At 46.0% G+C, this 17,820-nt stretch overlaps 1 protein-coding gene across 1 annotated transcript in view; it reads right to left on the reverse strand.

Annotated features, from left to right (window-relative positions):
• LOC105903709 (A disintegrin and metalloproteinase with thrombospondin motifs 19) overlaps nucleotides 1–17,820 on the reverse strand; it is a 60,953-nt gene that overhangs the window by 5,582 nt on the left and 37,551 nt on the right. The window contains exons 14-22 of the mRNA XM_031577741.2: nucleotides 16,062–16,189; nucleotides 15,142–15,265; nucleotides 13,558–13,638; nucleotides 10,782–10,939; nucleotides 9,578–9,740; nucleotides 9,062–9,197; nucleotides 6,576–6,780; nucleotides 5,231–5,383; nucleotides 2,382–2,559 (exon numbers count right to left, since the gene is read on the reverse strand). Of these exons, the coding sequence (XP_031433601.1) occupies nucleotides 2,382–2,559; nucleotides 5,231–5,383; nucleotides 6,576–6,780; nucleotides 9,062–9,197; nucleotides 9,578–9,740; nucleotides 10,782–10,939; nucleotides 13,558–13,638; nucleotides 15,142–15,265; nucleotides 16,062–16,189 (1,326 nt within the window). The remainder of the gene's footprint in view (nucleotides 1–2,381; nucleotides 2,560–5,230; nucleotides 5,384–6,575; nucleotides 6,781–9,061; nucleotides 9,198–9,577; nucleotides 9,741–10,781; nucleotides 10,940–13,557; nucleotides 13,639–15,141; nucleotides 15,266–16,061; nucleotides 16,190–17,820) is intronic.

Consider the following 17,820-nt stretch of genomic DNA (forward strand, 5'->3'; position numbering starts at 1 on the left):
TGTGTCGACTGCTCAACCTGAGCTTAACTACGAGCTTAACTAGCAGCTAGTTCCTCTACGTGGAGTTTTGTGTGTACGGGACTCAAGATCAGCATTGTCTTAATCCAGACAGGCATCGGTAAAATGCTGCTAAAATCCTTTTCTAAACACATTCACTAACAACGTATTTGACACCTACATCAGCATTGATGTACTGCAACCCAAAGGCCATCCTTTCCCAGTGCCCCTAATTTGAATTCTACAGTAACACATTATCCAACTTTACCCATTACTTCCATTTTCAGGCTGATTGCTGGCATGGTGTTTATGAAGGTGTCATACAGAGCACATGTGCGGTGATTATGTGGGCCCGGGCTGGAGTGAGAGGTAGCCTGTGCTTTGCGCTCACAGTAAGGTCACATTGGCAATTACAACTCTGACAAAAGACAGGTGACCAACTGCAAGGGGGAGTTGTAAACACCTGTAGGTGCTGGCAGCCAATGCACCAAACAGAGATAAACATTTTAATGGGATTTGGCATGGGCACAGGACCGTTCCGTGCCATGGAACCTACTGGAATATATCTAAATAAAAATAGGGTTTGGAGCAGTATTGCCAGATATCTCATATGGAAAGTGGTCATCGGGGTAATGTGTAGCACATCCGTGCAGGCGTTTGAAATTGCACGTTGGTACAACGTGATGGTACATGTTGGATTCTCCAAATCCTGGTGTGACCTGGTAGGGCAGCAGTGTATCCTGGGTAAATCTGCATCACACACTTTCCAGATGCAAAAGGAGGAGAAGCCGGGGTGGGGTGGGGTGAGGGGCGGTGGGTGGAGGGCAGTAGCGGGGGTGGGGGCTGGAGGGGGCTAAACTAGAGCCAGCTGTGGCGAGTCCCTCGGCACGAGCTGCCCTTCGGTTTTTTCGACCACGGGGGGAAGCCCCTGCTTCTCGCAGGCAGCCGAGTGCAGCTGCATCGCGCAGAAACGGCGACGTTGACGCGGCTGTAAACATGGTGCCATTACGGACGACGCTAGCCCTCCCAGCTGCTGTTGTGGCTGCTGCCCCCCCCACCACCCCCAATGATAAATGACCCCCCCCTTCCCAGAAGGCTTAACGTTTGCCAGGGCTTGTCTAAAATCATTGTTCTCTAAACACTGAAATGTGTGCTGCCAGCATGACCCCGCTAGTGGGAGTCTGCTGTGGAGTCCAGATGCAGGAGGACCATCACACAAGGCAGCCAAAGCAACAGGAGCTCATTTGGAATGAATTGACACGAGTCTCATACCTGTGAGCATTTATTTGTTACAGAATAGTCTTGAGTAATACATCTCATGCTAACTGTGTAAGGCCAATGTGAAGCAAGGCTGTAATTCAGGGACAGATTTAATCAGTTCCATTGCTTCAGACAAGCTAAATGGATCACAGAACCGAGGTTTTCAAGGATAACAAATATGATTTGGTATCAGGAATCTGTGCACCCTGCCTTGGAAAATGGGTATGTAGCTTTCATTACAACATTTATGCTAGGAAGGGGCTCAAACTTTCCACACCAGTAATCCCCCAATTAATGACTTTTGTCTTTAGCTGTCTCAAAATGAATTCAAGATAGCCAACGAACGGCTGGAAAATCTACATGATGTGTGCAAGCCATTGGAAAGAGGCTGGGCGTACCGAATGACGGCACTTCGATGCACGATGCCGGTAAGCTGCGGCTGTGGTTTGGAAACGGTGCTACGGCTTTATACACGCTGGTGTTTAAATGACAAACGAGGTGAGACTCGCTGACACACGCTCAGGAAGATCGTGCTAGCTTTTCACAAATGCTGTGCAACGGTCTGAGACAAACATTCCACTTGGAATGCCCCGCTAGAAACCGACTGAAGAAGATGCCGTCACAGGATTCGCTAGTCATATTTTGGAGAAGGCTCTCAGACCATTAGATATGTTTGAAGCAACGCTCTTCCTAATAGAGAGCTGACTGGAAAAAAGTCCATCATTGACACATAAATGTCTGCCCTTCCTAACGACAGATCTGAATTTAATCCAAAGTCACCGGTAATGAGCTATTAATCTCAGCGCAGCATATTTTCACATCATATTATATGTAAAACCAGAGCAGCTTTAGGGGTCATTTCCCCATATAATTCATCACTTAGTACTCATTCATCACCCAATGAGTGGAAACATCGCTGTACTATAACAGCTTAGCAATATGCTTTAGTTAAAAGATAGCTTCTGAAAACGAATTGTAATGATAAGAGGTTAAAGTTATTATTGGACTAAAGTTGAATGTTGAAAAGGGATTCTGGAGGTGGTAACAGTGATCAATCATCAGTCATCGCTGTGTGTGATTATTCTCCAACATTGGCAAGAGACAGAAGGAAACAATGTACCCACCTAAACGTGGTGAGGTGATGGTGTTGACATTGATCTTCTCATTGCAGGGCTGCTGCTGGCAGGGTCGGTAAGCAGCTGGTTTCTCAGATGAAAAACACTCGTTGCCGTGGCGCCCGGTGATCTTGTGCATGCATTGGATGACCCGGGACTGCATTCCTTTCCCGCAGGTGACAGAACACTGTGAATGCAGATTTGAGTATTACTTACACCAAGGGTTTTGTTAGTGTATTCATGCATAAATTACAACAAGAAGAACCCCCCCCCCAAAACACACTCTTATAGCCTTGGTAGGGTCATTCTTCTTGTGATCCACTGACCCATATCACAAACTAGTACTAAAAGCGTGTGCCAAAATTCTGCCAAAAACTGAAGTGAGCACACTGCCACAAATGGAGCCAAACACCAGGTTTTCTTCTGGCCCGTTCCTGATCCGATCCTCATCCTTGCCAAACCCCCCCCCCCCCCCTCAACCCCAACCCCCCCACACTACCTCCAGCTCACAGCAGAGCAGAGTGAATTTAAACAGGAGGCACGGAGATGAGAAGTGGCAAGAGCCAGATGCACAGATCCTCCTAATCCCTTTTCCAAAATCAAATGTCTTGATTTTTTTCATTTGCCCTTTTTAATGCTTTCAATTTGGCAACAGAATGAAAGCGAGAGTGAGCAAGAGAGAGAATGAGAGGGAAAGAGAGAGGAAGAGAGAGAGAGAGAGAGACCTGAGGAGATGGAATCCATAAGCTTTCAACTTCAAGCTGCTCTACATGCGCAGGCTTCATAATGCATTTACATTCAAGGCACTGTTTAAATAACAGACAGCTGTGTTGCCTGAAACAATATGTAGAAGATCAGCCCATGTTTGCGTCCATTGTAAGAGGCAGCCTTGAAAAAGGCTTCTGTCTTCCCATTAGCCAAGAACAGTCACATCTTCCCATTTGTCTTCGGTGAATACTGCCACTATACATCAGACTCCAGACAAAGCTGGCCATCTCCGTCACAACAGAATATACCGAATGACAAAGTAGAGGCGTTGTGCCAAAACCTAAAGCTTAAGGTCTTTTTTAATGCTGTGGGATGTTTCGGATCTTCACTTGTCTGAAGCGGGAATTACTCCTATTGGTTTATCGAATGGTAAACGGGGAAAAATGTAATGTCATTCTATTTTGTGGTTGCTGTCACAAAGATGTTGATGTTGTGATAAAAAAAAAGGAAAGGAAAAGAAAAAAAGGGGGGGGGTGGAAAGAACAGAGTGAAAGAAAGAGTGCCTATAAAAGACCGTCAGCCTCAGACAGATGGGGAGAATAGCTGAAAAGCTTTCCCACCAGCTTTGAGCTGTGCCAACCATCGGTACAGTATCCACAAGGCAGAAGCCCATCTGGGCCAACTGTTTATACAGTTGAAATGTGGATTATTGGTATTGCCACTGTCCAGTAAACATCAAGGAGATTCGCAGTACATTGAGCACCGAAAGCAAACGTGCCATTATCGCATGGCTCAACTGCGCTGCGGTGCAAAGCGGCCCTCGGTGGCTCTGTTCTGACTCTAACCCCGTGCTCGTTCGCTCGGAGCTCAGCACAATAGGCTTGTGGCTACACGTTGGCCGCGGTTAAAATAATACCAGTATCCCCTCGGTGGACTTTTGCACAGTGGGAAGCTTTTACCTTCTGACAGCTCCCCCGACAGCTCTTCACCCTGTGTCAGTGGCAGACAGTGGGAACTGCCGGGGCCGTCCATCTGGTACTTCTTAGTCGGGGTGGGGGTGTGGGGTTGGCAGTGGGGGGGTGCATGGTGTATGGGTGAGTGGGGGGTTGTGTGTGTGTGTGTGTGGGGGGGGGGGTTGAGTTAACACCAAACTGTGAGTGAAATCTAATCTAATCGGTGAGAATAAAAGTGTCTGTCAGCGAAACAGGACGGGGGTGGGAAGGTCTGGGTGTCGCTCTGTGGGGGTGAGGTTGGGGGTCTGGGGGTCTGGGGGGAGGGTGGTTTGAGCCGTCATACTGACTGACAGTCGGCCGACCCCAATCTCTGACCCCTGGTTCCTGTGAAATACAACATGTCTGAGAGCACCTTGTCACTCACCAGGGAACAGAGGCGAGCAGCAGCCAAGATCTGCCCATTTAAGAGATTACACACGTAATGCGGATGTCTCCAGAAAACCACTGCCAGCCCACTGACCCCCACATACCCCCCATTTGCCCCCTCTCTCCAGAACACAGAATGATAAAATGATGTTAAAAAGAAGCAGGGAGAAAAAAAAAGGATGGAGAGTGGAACTGTAGCGGACATCAACCGACTTAGGCGTGGAATGCTGCGCATCAAAGGTGGGGTCAAGTCAGTTTCAGTTTCAGGACAAATCCAGGAATGCAACCGAGAGAAAAAAGGGCTTTGGTCGCTTTCTGAAAATGGATTCTTGAATGATTTAGGACTTCTAGGCATGCTGGTACATCTGTAGCTCAAACGGGAGAGGCTTTACGGGCAACACTAGTGGGTTTCATTTATTAACACGAGGAAAATGTACTCATTGTGAATGTAAACCCTTTAATGTACGAAGTTAAAGTTCAACTTTAAAGTTCAACTGAAGTTCTTTGCACGTCAGCCAGATCTTCTAACTCATTTCTTAAGCTGAGCTACTAGAACAAGGGGGTGACCACATCAACTCCTGGCAATAGCTTCAATAAGCAGGGTACACATGCTGATGTCAAGTTTACCTGGGTTGTATTGTCACAGCCGAGGTATAAAAGTGCTAAATAAGTGTAATCAATTGTTTGCAATTACTGTAATATGTTTGGACATGGAGTCTTGAGGAGTGTCTACCGGTGTGTGTGCGTGTATGTGTGTGTGTCATGGCTCACCTTGGCCCAGTCTCCGGTCCTCCAGACGTAGCACTTGGAATAGTCCTCACACTCCTCCACCTCCCGGGGGAGCGTGCTCAGGTCACACTTCCTGCGCGGGTTGGTGCACTTCACCAGGCGATGGCGCGCCCCCCGCCCGCACTTGGCTGAGCACTGCAACAACAACCCCCCCAATGCACAGAACAACCCGCCATCAGACCACTTCAACCACCTCTCTGACACCCCACAGGCCACTCCACACCATCATGTTCCTATCTGCTTTGGGGATTACACAGTCGGATCAAAGGCAAAGCCACTGGCTGTCTCTAACCACCCTCCCCCACCCCCCATCACCACCATCACCATCAAACCCTCACTCTCAATCCCATCCCATCCCACACCCTCCCTGGTGCCTACAGATGTTTTGCCTCAGACCCCCACCCCCCCATCCCCAGGTGAGTTATAGACTTCAGTCTAACCCCAAGGTAACCCTCCCTTCGGACACTAAATCACGATAGGCTACAGTGGTAGAGTAGAAAAGAAGGTTGTCTTTTTTTCAGCAAGGGGATTATCTTCCTCTGTGACACGTTACGTGCTGCAGATGAGAGGACGTGTCCTCCAAGGCGTCTGTGAATTAAGGTCCGATGTGACCTTTGAACTCATTTGGCTAGACGGAAATATTTTCTTTATTATTGCCGGACAGTTTGACTCGGTTGCATTTCTTGGCTCAATCTTTCACCTCTTTTTGTCATCATCATGACAATGTGTGTACTGACAGTGACATTTCGTTGCATAGTCAACCTTTGACCTCAAGAAGAAACAATGGGACATCTGCCTGAGGGACTGTCTAGCCGAGTTCCCTACAAACCGAGACCACTAAGCTCAACACCAAGTCAAAGACAAGTAGAGACAAGGTCACACCAGGAAGAAGAAAGTCATTTTTCATGTGTGTCTCCAACCCCTTTATATCGTTAGTCACAGGACAGCATGATATCACTGAGTGCAATTTGTGCTAAAAATGTACTTGCCTCTAGGCAATCTTAAGTGTATGTTGATATACACCAAAACAATGATGCATTTACTGTTAGCAAATGCATTCTAATGACTTTTCAATGTGTTGTCAGCTTTAAAAAATCCACCAAAGAAGAATTTGTAGTTGCACGAAAAAAAAAAATATGTTGTTTGGATGTTACTCCCTTAAGATGAAACTGAGTGTTCTGCTTTTATCAGGAGCCAGCAAGATGGACACCAGCCGGAAAGGAGTGAGTGTTAAAGAGAGAGAGGGAAGCAATAAGAGAAGCGGGTGAGGGTGTTGGCAGAACACCCAAGGGATTGACACATCCACCCCCATCCCCCCCCCCCGTACCTCGGACCACACGCCAGCCTCCCAGACGGTCAGGCAGTCCTGGCCCTCGCAGCGCTGCTGGGAGGCTGGCTTGGGGCCGGCGCAGTCGCGGTCGCGGGCCTTGACCTGCGTGCCGTTGGGCAGCTGCTGGGTGCAGGCCACCTGCCGGCTCTGGGAGCCCTTCCCGCAGGTGCGCGAGCACGCCGTCCAGTCCGTCGTCATCCACCTGCCCGGCCAAAACAGAAAACACAGAGGACAAATGGAGTTGATTATGTTCATTTTAGGACAACATTGTTTTCGACAAAAAAAAAACAGCTTAAGGCTCACACGGGAACAATATTAACGATTCTAATTGTTTACTTTCATCTTCAATCCATTCTAGATGAAAAAGAGTTTAAAACAATTGAGAGTGTTCTTCTTGGCTTAAGAAGTAATTTTCCACCGAGCAACACAATAAGGAGATATAGACACTATATCATGTCAGCAACCTTATGTTAATCCCTCTTATCCTCTTATCAGCCTCGATTTTCTACAAATGGATGCTCTCCCTCTAAATTATCTCCTTCCCTATCGAACTGTAAAGGAAGAGTGCCGCCACAGAACTGTGTTTCTTAAGCCATCATGTGGCCACAAGGCACTGTGGGCCTCTGAGCCAGCGGTTGCATGTGCTGCAGACAGCATGAACCCTAAGAGCTAGCAGGCATCTGGGTGACAGATGTGAAGAGGTCTGAGGTGGATTTGTGGTGTGTCCGTCCTCCTCTGTCCATATGAAAGGGAAAGGGGGAGAGATAGAGAGGGAGAGAGAGATAAAGAAAGACAATAAGAAAGTAAATGCAGAAGAAGAGAGAGAATAGAGAAGAGAGCAAGTGTGTGTGTGTGTGTGTGTGTGTGTGTGTGTGTGTGTGTGTATGAGAGAGAGAGAGAGAGAGAGAGAGAGAGCTGGCGGCAAGACAGTTCAACAGAAACATGTGATGGTGCCTGACCTCTCCTGCCCATCCAACAATCCCACTAACACACACACACACACACACACACACACACACACACACACACACACAGAAACACACATGTGCGCACACACACACACACCCCCACACACACACACACACACACACACACACACAGAAACACACATGTGCGCTCACACACACACACACACACACACACACACACACACACACACACACACACACACACACACACACACACACACACACACACAGACACACACACACACACATAGACACACACACAGACACACACGTGTGCGCACACACACCAGATTGCTGTAGTCTGCTCTGCCTCTGCCATATCGTTCAGAGGGCTGGATCCAGTTTCTCATCAGCACTACCATGAAGGAGACCTGTTCACCGCACTGGTGCTTGAGTTCAGCACTTCAGACATAAACTCACAAGATGCCAAAAATCACAACCTGTCAACTGACAACAATAAAAGAAGAGGAACCCCTTGTGGTTTTTGGTTTCCTGTAGTTTTTTATAATTTTTATTTTAGGCTTTCTTAAATAATGCTAATTTTCTTGCCTTTATTTTTAGTCAGTCATGGAGTCCTGCTATGAATGGCTTCAGGGGGCGGCCCAAGCACAACCTACTTGTCACATTTTTCGAGGAGTATGTAGATCTTTCCCCGAAAGCCTTGAGTGATTCATAATTCCATAATTTGTCATTGAAATTAAGATGCCTTTTTTTTTTTTTAAACAAAGGGCTTTTCTATTACAGCATTTTCCCCCACCACCACATCTGCCAATTTTAACAAGGCCGACGCGGGGACATCCATATTATATAAACATTTCAGTATCTTTTTTGGGGATGGTTTTGTTTTTCCTCTACAAACAGCTTATGGAAACAATTTGATGATGTCGTTTGCAAGCGCTGTTTCAAATAACGGCTTTGTAGGAGCCCAGAAGTATAAAAGAAAGAAAAATCCTAATCAGTCATATTAAAAAAAAAAAAAAAAAAAATGGTTGATTATATGGCAAGCGCACAAGTCCAATATTCTTTTGCGGATACTGTCACGTTCAAACTGCGCTTTCGAAAGGGGAGCACATGGGAGGATTCATGATTATTCTTGCATCCCGAGACATCAAACTTGTGTACACAAGATAAAAGTAACCAATCCAAGACAATTAATCACGCGAGCAGATTTCTCCCCCCATAAGATTACGTGGGGCGCCAGGAATAAAAACACACTTCTCTCCAAGTGTCACTAGCTCTGGTGTGTGTGAGAACGTTCCCAGAGCAAATATCAAGAGCCCGTGTCAACGAGGCCCTTCCTCTCCCAAGTGTCACACGTGTGTGTGTGTTTGTGTGTGTGTGTTTGTGTGTGTTTTGTGGGTGAGTCTAGGAGGGTTGTGTGAGTTGTGTGAGTGTGAGTCTGTGTGTATGTCTCTGTTTGTGTGAGTGTGTGAGTGTGTTTGTGTGAGGCTGTCTCGAAGTGTATGTCTGTGTGTGTGTGTATGTGTGTGAGAGAGACTTTAATCCCCCACTAACCTTGTTTGGCAGGGCTGCTCGTTGCACTTGCGTACTTGTGCCTCTGGTTTGGTCAGGTGACGACACTTACGACTGTCTGCCACACTCGTCGTTTTGTTGACAATTCGGTTGCAAGCGACAACAGTCTTCCTTTCACCTAAACAAACAGAGAAGAAGCCATAAATAAAGACTGACTTCCCATTATAGCCTCCTTCGTGAAACAGTTAACCATAGCCTCCAAAGGTCAAATGATATGTATCATCATTAAGTCTGAAAGCAGACGCACACCCGGTTTACAGTTGACCATTCAGTAATAATTAAACTTGAATTTATTAATAAATCAATAAATAAATTAGTATAGTCTCATCAAGAACTCAGACAATATCCCTTTCAACAGAGAGACTCATTGACTAGAACCCAGCTCAGAAGGGTGGGACCATCTACCTAAAGAACAGCAAGAATTTGATTGTTGGTCACAGTCACAGTCACAGTCAACACAGTTCACACCAGTACTCCACTCTCTGAAGTGGGTCCTACCTCCTCCACACACCGCGTGGCAGTCCTCCCAGCCTGAGTGGGTCCACATGAAGAGGGACTCGCTGGGCTTGGGCACCAGTGCCGCCTTGGGCTCTGGAGTTGGGTCGGCTGGAATGGTGTACTCGTAGTGGATCCCGTAGTTCTGCTCATTAAAAAGCAGCACCTGGATGGTATCATCACACACTGATGAGTTGTGGGTATTGGGTGATGAGTTACATAACACACATACACACACACATATTCGAATTATCTCATCAAAAATATTTTGTGCATCTGTGTTGAGTCAAAAGAAAGGGATGAAGAAATGTTTATTTCTCCTGTGGTGTTGCATGGTGTTGTTATTGAAACAATATTTCAGAGTTTGATGTCTGAAACCACATTAAATAGCAACAACAACTAATCCAGTGTTTCAAAATGTTGCTTTGGGTTATACGGGGTCAAAGATAAATAGATACTCCATCAAACTCCCCCTTCCACACACACACAGACACACAGGCACACACACGCACACACTATTAAACAGCAGAGTGCAGGGACGATCACATGGGATTGGAAGAAGAAATGTCCGACGCACCTTTTTAAAACACTGCAGCGGCTGTGGGAACCATTCAATTACGCGCCATAAACAAATGCTGCTGCAAACGAACGCAGCCCAGAAAAGACAGCCGCAGCTCCTGACTCCTTGCCACGGTTGAACTGCCTTGCCGGGGCAGCCGCCGCCGTGGTGAGCGCAGACTGTGCAGTGTTTGTGTAATGTAATTAGCAGCACTGCTGGCTTGTCAGCGGATAATCCTATTAAAATCATAACCCTAATCCCAGACTTGACAAGGCAGCCGTGGCGTCCGGCCAGCTAATAACCAGGAGTCATCATATCTTCAATCACTACACCACGACGGCCCGGTGTGGTGCGGAGGCCAACCGGCTTACATCACTGTGCTGTGTGGTAGCAGGGCGCCCTTATTACAGGCCTTTCTGCGGCATTTAACACATCAAAAGTGAGTGATAACCGCTATTAAGTTCATTTGTCAGGCATGCACTAATGCAGTTTTTCATCTGCCCCGGCGAGTGTAACAGACCATGACAAGAAAACGTGTGGGAACGGGTGGTTGGGTGGGTGGTGTGTGGTGGTGCGTGTGTGTGTTTGTGTGTGTGTGTGTGTGTGTGTGTGGAGGGGGTTGCAGCTGGTAATTATAGTGCTGTTCACCATAAGATGCAGAGGGGAAGTGGTGGGCCCCTTGGCAGACATCTTCTCCCAGAGTCCTCTGCGGACGTAGTGTACAGTGGTGCCGGCGATGCTGAACGTGCCCGGGTGCTCGATCTTCCAGTCGCTGTTGATAGAGTGCTTGCCGGCGTCCTTCAGTGCTGTCGGAGGAAAGAGAGAAGGGGGGGTGGGAGGGGGGTCACCGAAGAACAAGACAAAGTAGAGTGAACTGTTTTAATTGCACGGCTGAAAGAACATCCCTACAGTACACACACACACACACACACACACATGTCCTCAAACTTGAAGCGCAACAGCTGGACGATGCTGTAAACAAAAAAGTTAACGTTCTCCACGTCCAAAGTCTTGTGTCATTGTTTGCACGCAGCCCAAACAGCGTAACAGGTTTTGTAAATATTAATATTCCAAGAGAATGTCAGTATAAATTATTATAACTACTGTAACTATAAATTACAACTCCGAGTGAACATCAGAAACAAGCATATCGTGTAATAACAGCTTAGGTCAGACCGCAGAACAACGTTTCACCTTCAAGCTACATGAAATGCATCCACATAATATATTAGCACTAAAAGATGGGAATAAAAGAAGGAAGAGGTGAGGTAACTGTGAAAAAGTTTGGGAAAGCGAGCAGAGAGCCAATGAGCTCCAGGGACGGAGCGAAGCGGAGCGTCAAAGCCCCACGGTGCTGAGGGCGAGGAAGGACATCAGAGAGAGGCTGCGGCACAGTTAATCTAATCACGCTGCTGTCTCCATGCGTTTGAACTCATTTGCTCCCACAACCCTACCACCACTCTCCACCCTAGCTCTCACTCACTCACACACACTCACACTCACACACACACACACACACACACACACACACACACACACACACACACACACACACACACACACACACACACACACACTCCCATGCCAGATCAGCATCCTGGGAGCGGTTCGGGCCGCACCCTCCTGATTGATGTGCACCCGGCTGGTGGGTTTAATCAGGCCACATGAAAGGTGGGAGTGGAGCTGGGGGATTGGGGGACTGGGGCTGGGAGAGGGGTGGGGGTGGAGGGGGGGAAACTGGCAGAGGTCTTGGCCCTGCCATCGCTGCCCATCAGCTGACACCTATTAGACAGCTCTCACTTGCTGGCAATCAGAGGAGCATGAGAGACGAGAGGAATAGATAGAGGGAAGGAGCGAAGGAGGAGGAGATAGAGAGAGCCGTGGAGAGAGAGATGAGAGAGAGAGAGAGAGAGAAAGGAATGGGTATTAAAGCAACAGGGAGAGGACTAGAGACGGAGAAAAGGCTGCATAGAGAGAGAGAGAAAGAGAGAGAGAGAGATGACAGAGGGTCAGGAGAAAGAGATATGGGACTGAGGAAGAGAGTGAAGGACAACGCAGGAGAGAGAGAGAGAGAGAGATAGAGAGCAAGTGAGCAAGACAAAAGAAAGAGAAACAGAGCGGAATGTGATGTACTGAATTTTAACAAAGGGAAGTAGTCTGCCTCTATCGTCCTAAAAAACAGTCTTGGTAAACCGTAAGAACTGCTGTACAAAGTCAGAGGCATTCCTCCATATACTATTGTGTGAATACCATCAGAATGATTTTAAGATTTGCAAAAATGGCACCAAAAAGACATTGGGCCTCATTCTCGAACGCAGTTAAGAAGAATTTAAGAGGAATTTCTTCTGAATTGGATTTAGGACAACATTTGGCATTCATGAAAGTTTTCTCATCTGGGATTTGCTCAGAACTTCAGAAGACTTTCCGAACTCGAAATAGCAGTCGTAACTCGGCCAGAGTTTTCCCCGTGGGCCATCTTGTGGTTTTTTGAGGAATCGCATTTAAGAAAACTCTCCGTGTTAATGAATTTGTGAGAAATCGTTGGTGATTGCGTTCACATCAACTCTACAGATCCTCGGATTAAAGTATCATTAACAATTACGTTTCACATGTAGGCCTATAGTCATGATTCTACGAGGCACCGTGATGTCATAAAATAAATAAAAGCACTACACCGGAATGCTGCGCTCGTCTAGTGAGCGTCGTTTGGCACTGCCGTCTGTGCAAGTAAGGCAATCCAGAATTTTCAAGTAGTTCCACGTTGGTGGAACGAACTGCCTAGCACTACCAGAGCAGGCGCGTCCCATTCTACCTTTAAGAAGCTTTTGAAGACCCAACTCTTCAGAGAGCACCTCTCTTCCTAACTGGCACTTCGACTAGTGCTTAACTTGCACTTATAGCAGTTACATTCCTGCACTTCGTTTTTATTTCCTATTTCGTTTTTCTATTTCTTATGTAAAGTAGTATTTATTGTTACACTAGGTCTCTATTGCTCGTAGCTTGACTGTTCTATCCCTTGTACGTCGCTTTGGACAAAAATGTCTGCTAAATGACTAAATGTAATGTACACGAACACTGCTGTTGCTTTCGTGTAGATTCGGTCGATTCCGACTGCACACGTCACTACGGTTGCGTGCCCTTATAAGGAGCTGGCAGGGCGTGTATGTATGCAAATTCAGGAGCACGAGAACACGCTTTCAATTTAAGAAAACTCTTCCGGGGGAGCACAGCCCAGAAAACTTCTGCTGCGTAGGACCACATTTTCAAGCGTGCATGAATTTGGCGGATGTCTTTTGCTTACGTTGTTTTTCCGAAGCCCGTAAGAAACATTTCAGAAGAAACTTCAGAAAATGTTCGAGAATGAGGGCCATTGACTTTTATTGAAAATTGAAATAAGCATTAAAGGGAAAGTTAGTGATGTTACCTAGGTAACTCTGGGCAGGCTTCTCCTCCACCACACGTATTCTCCTGGCCCCTTTAGGGATGACCACCGCCTCCACATAACCTGCCAGAGAGAAAATGACTGATTTAAGTCGGAAAACTGGAATTAACCCATTCAAAGGTATGAATTTAAAAAGGTGTTAAATGATACTATGCAAACTAAAATTTTATAAAAACATTTGATAGAATAAGACAACAGAGAGGCCTGTTTAGAGCAGTGCTGTTGCCATTTTCATGAAAACTGTGTTTTCTACTAAACAAAGTTGCACAGAGATGAATCACAGAGGTGAACTGAATTATGGGTAGGATTGGGAGTTTAGATCCTACAAGCAATTTATAGAAAAATAACCACTTTAGGATAGTGGACCAATAACAAAAACGTTCCTCTTCAAAATGTTAGATTGCCAGATGTTGCAGTGTTCTGTGTCATTCAGAACAGAACCAAGATGAAGGATTTATGTAGTCAAAGATAAAGACAAAGTTAAATGACAATTAATAGCCCTTAAAAATGCCTAAACAAATAACCGCACGAGAAATATTTACTCTATCTCCTAAGAGGAACAGAGCTAAACTAAGTTGACCTGCAGTTCAACCCGATTCCAAAAGCAGTCTGCCTCGGCTTAGAAAGTTACTGCAACAAGGTGCATGACCCTTGCATAAGTGACAGCTTGTGATAAACATGCTAAGCTAAGTACTTAGTACACATAGACGATGGCTATGTTCGTCAGACGGGTAACGGTGGGCGACCGTGACCCCTGTATGATCAGTGCGGAGCTTAGTCTCCATGCCACCGGCATCCTTTCACCATGGAGATCTGAAGCCACACAGCTTGCATTTCAAAACATCTTCGCGCAGATTAACGACGCACTCTGCCCGCTAGCTCAGTTCCGCTAGGCTGCCTTTGAACATCAGTTAAGGGATGGACCCCACACAGGCTGTGGGATTCTGTGTACGTAAACCATGGAAGGAAGGGAAGACACACAAGTAAAACGCAGAAATACCACCCTGTGTCAACACGGGCAGGCTCCTTCAGAAGCCTCTTGAAGAGTCTGTTACCCCGTTTTCATGCTCAGTGTCTGTGTTTACTCTCCTACCCCAATAGCTGCATCTCCGGTAATTAATCACACAGGTAATACATTTAATGACTAAATTACTGCTGTGAAGTCCTGGACATTTTTAGTGTTCCATTTTTTGTAGTGTGTGTAGGAGGTTCAAGTTTACGTAAGAACCAAACACGGGACGGGTTCCAAGGGAACACATAGGCTTGTGCATACACGTGTATCTTTTACGCATGCATCTGCAACATATGGATAAGGCTAAATTTCTTTAAAAAGTGGTAGAAACCTCAACCTTAACAATTTACCAGGATCCAGGTTAACAAGTTGCAGGATATTCCAGGAGTTTAGACCTTTTTTAGACAAGGGGACACTTTAAGGCATCTTTTGACCCTTCTGACATAGACTATGTGTATTTTTGCACAACCCTATGTGACAATTGTAGGTCTTCATTTAGTTTGCCTATGCAACACAAGCATCGCAGTCATGTGACCTGTTGCAGGTGACCATACCTGCTGCTCCACGAGTGCGGTTGAAGTCACCCTTGATGACTTTGCAGGACTTCCCGTTCCCATTGCAAGCGCCACAGTGGTCTTCTCTGGCCTGAGAGCCCAGGATACCGTCACACCCCACTTTCTGCTTAACAATACACAGAGAGCAACACATTACAGACAAGGCAAGGACACACATCCATAGGACACTATGGTTCTGACTAGCTGGAAGCAAAACCGTAAAATATTAGATATCAGATCATCGGCTGATATTCGGTTTTATCCATTACAAAATGAAAGGCAAATATGACAAACCAGTGCCAGGCAAACTTTGGCCATGGGCCCTGTGGCCTTCCTCAAACTCAGGGTAACACTGGCTAATCTGAGTAATATACAGTGCTGTGGACAGATACACACATTTTCTGTGGCTGTTTCAAAAAGAGGTGCCCTCATGATAATAGACAGATTACCGTGTATTACTGAGAATAATGTATTACAGGGCATTGTTAGCCTCTCAGCGAAGAAAAAACAAATCCTCACTCAGCGCATCAGTGCATCAGTGAATGACAGCACATATCCTCTCTATCCCCCTTAGTTCTCATGTTAGCTCCTCCTTGGTGTCTGGCAGGAGGCACAAAGAGGATCCCGTAAGTCAGGCAGAGCGTCCAGGTATGACAGATGAGCAGTTGGAGAGTGAATCCATGACAACCTGCTGGATTCGCTCCATCCTTTTGGAAACATACCTCAGGGAGGTGGTTTCAACTCAGCCTTGATGGGTGGAGGAGGAGAACTGCACACACACTCAACAGGTTGTGCTTTCAGGATGAGACAGTGGAAAGCCGGGGTTTGATCATGGGTCTCTCTCTCTCTCTCTTTCTCTCTCTCTCTCTATGTCTCTCTTTCTCTGATTTTGCCAATAGGGAGAGGCTAAAAAGTCATACCTGACATGTCCCATTGGCACAAACGCCAGATTCCATGGTTCCGCATGAAGTGCCGTCCAGCACCTTCTCGGCGAGTAGCATGGGTTGCTCTTTGCCAGAAGAGGAACAGAAGAGGGTACACGGCCTCTCTGGAGAAAATCAGAGAGAAAGAAAATGAAAGAGAGAGAGGGGGGGGGAGAAGAGGAGTGAGAGAGAGAGAGAAAGAAAGAGAGAAGGTGAAAATGGTCAATCAGTCAACACGCAGCACTTTGTGCATGGCTCAGCACCTCTGTGTTTATGGGAGTGGGGTAGGGGAGGTGGTGGGGTGTAAGCCACAGGCCGTACAGCACACACACAGCAGAGGGGCTCCAGGAACCTACTGTAAACAGAGACGGAGCCCGAGCCATGTCGGCACGTTGAGGCACTTTCTGTCACACACAAACACATAAACACACACACACATAAACACACATACACACACACATACACACACACACACATAAACACACATACACACACACACATAAACACACACACATAAACACACATATACACACACACACACACAAACACACACGCACATAAACACACACACACACATACAAACTGAAACCTTTAAAACTGCATACAGAAAATGGAAAACACCACGCAAAATGAAATAACTTAACACTAGTGTGAAAAATCTAAAACACTTGTGTCTTTGTAAGGTCAAAACCTTTAGCAGTTACAGGGTTACATTGCTCTTCACAGAGATTGTTAGACTAATTATATAAATACACAAATACTTTCACAAATTTCGGTAATTTTCCAAAACACCGTAGACCAATGTGTTGCACACACACTGCACCTTTGCATTTTCAGTGCTAGAATGTATAAAATGTAGCATGTAGCAAGACTTTTTATATTATACACTAGAGCATTGCTTAAACAGTGTTCAGTATAGAAAAAACATCATACACAATATTTGTATAGTAAACTATGTAATAAGTATTTAAAAATCTAAATTAACCCTTTGTACATGATACATAAAAAGAGACTGTGTGACCGTATAAAGTATGACATTTTGGTGAGAGGGAAAGCTCCATATTTAAAGGTTTCTGTTTAAATGTCACTGTGACCACGAGGCTGCTAAAACTAGATATTTGTTGCACACAGTGCATCAGGAGTGGCCACTAGATATGTAATTTGAAAAGGCAAAGGCTATACTAAGTGCCTCTGGGTCTAACTTGGGCCTCTTGCCATAGAAGGGATCCAGATAGATGGAAGCAACGTCTCTCCCTGAGGCCTTGCTCTGCAGCTGGCCTGACCTTCAGAGTAGAAACCTCATTTCTCTTACGCTGTTGTTTTCACTACTCCTATTTTGGTCTGTTTGTAACACAACTGTTAGATACATGACTTACTCCCCCTACATGGTATAATAGATGGCTTCTGGGACTATCAGGAGAGAGCCACCAGACAGCCATCGCAGAGGCACCTTGGAGTGCTGACTGAAGTCATCTGGGAAGACATAAACTCTCCAACTACCTGATGGCTCAAAAAGACTTTGAAATCTATCTAGCATACTTAGTAATGTTCAGTTATTTTGCATGTGGTGAGATTTTATCTGTAATTACAGTAATAAATAGAAAGATTATCCTCCAGTTTCATCTGGTCAAGTGTTTGTGTGTATTGCTGAAACACTGAACCTCGTTCTCTTCACCAAATGTTCAGTGGCCTGAACCCATTTACTGAATCGCTCTCTTTTGGCAAAAAGCAGACACAATTTGCAGATCTCATTTAC

Source organism: Clupea harengus, chromosome 12 (genome assembly GCF_900700415.2).
Source record: "Clupea harengus chromosome 12, Ch_v2.0.2, whole genome shotgun sequence".
Lineage (NCBI taxonomy): Eukaryota > Metazoa > Chordata > Actinopteri > Clupeiformes > Clupeidae > Clupea > Clupea harengus.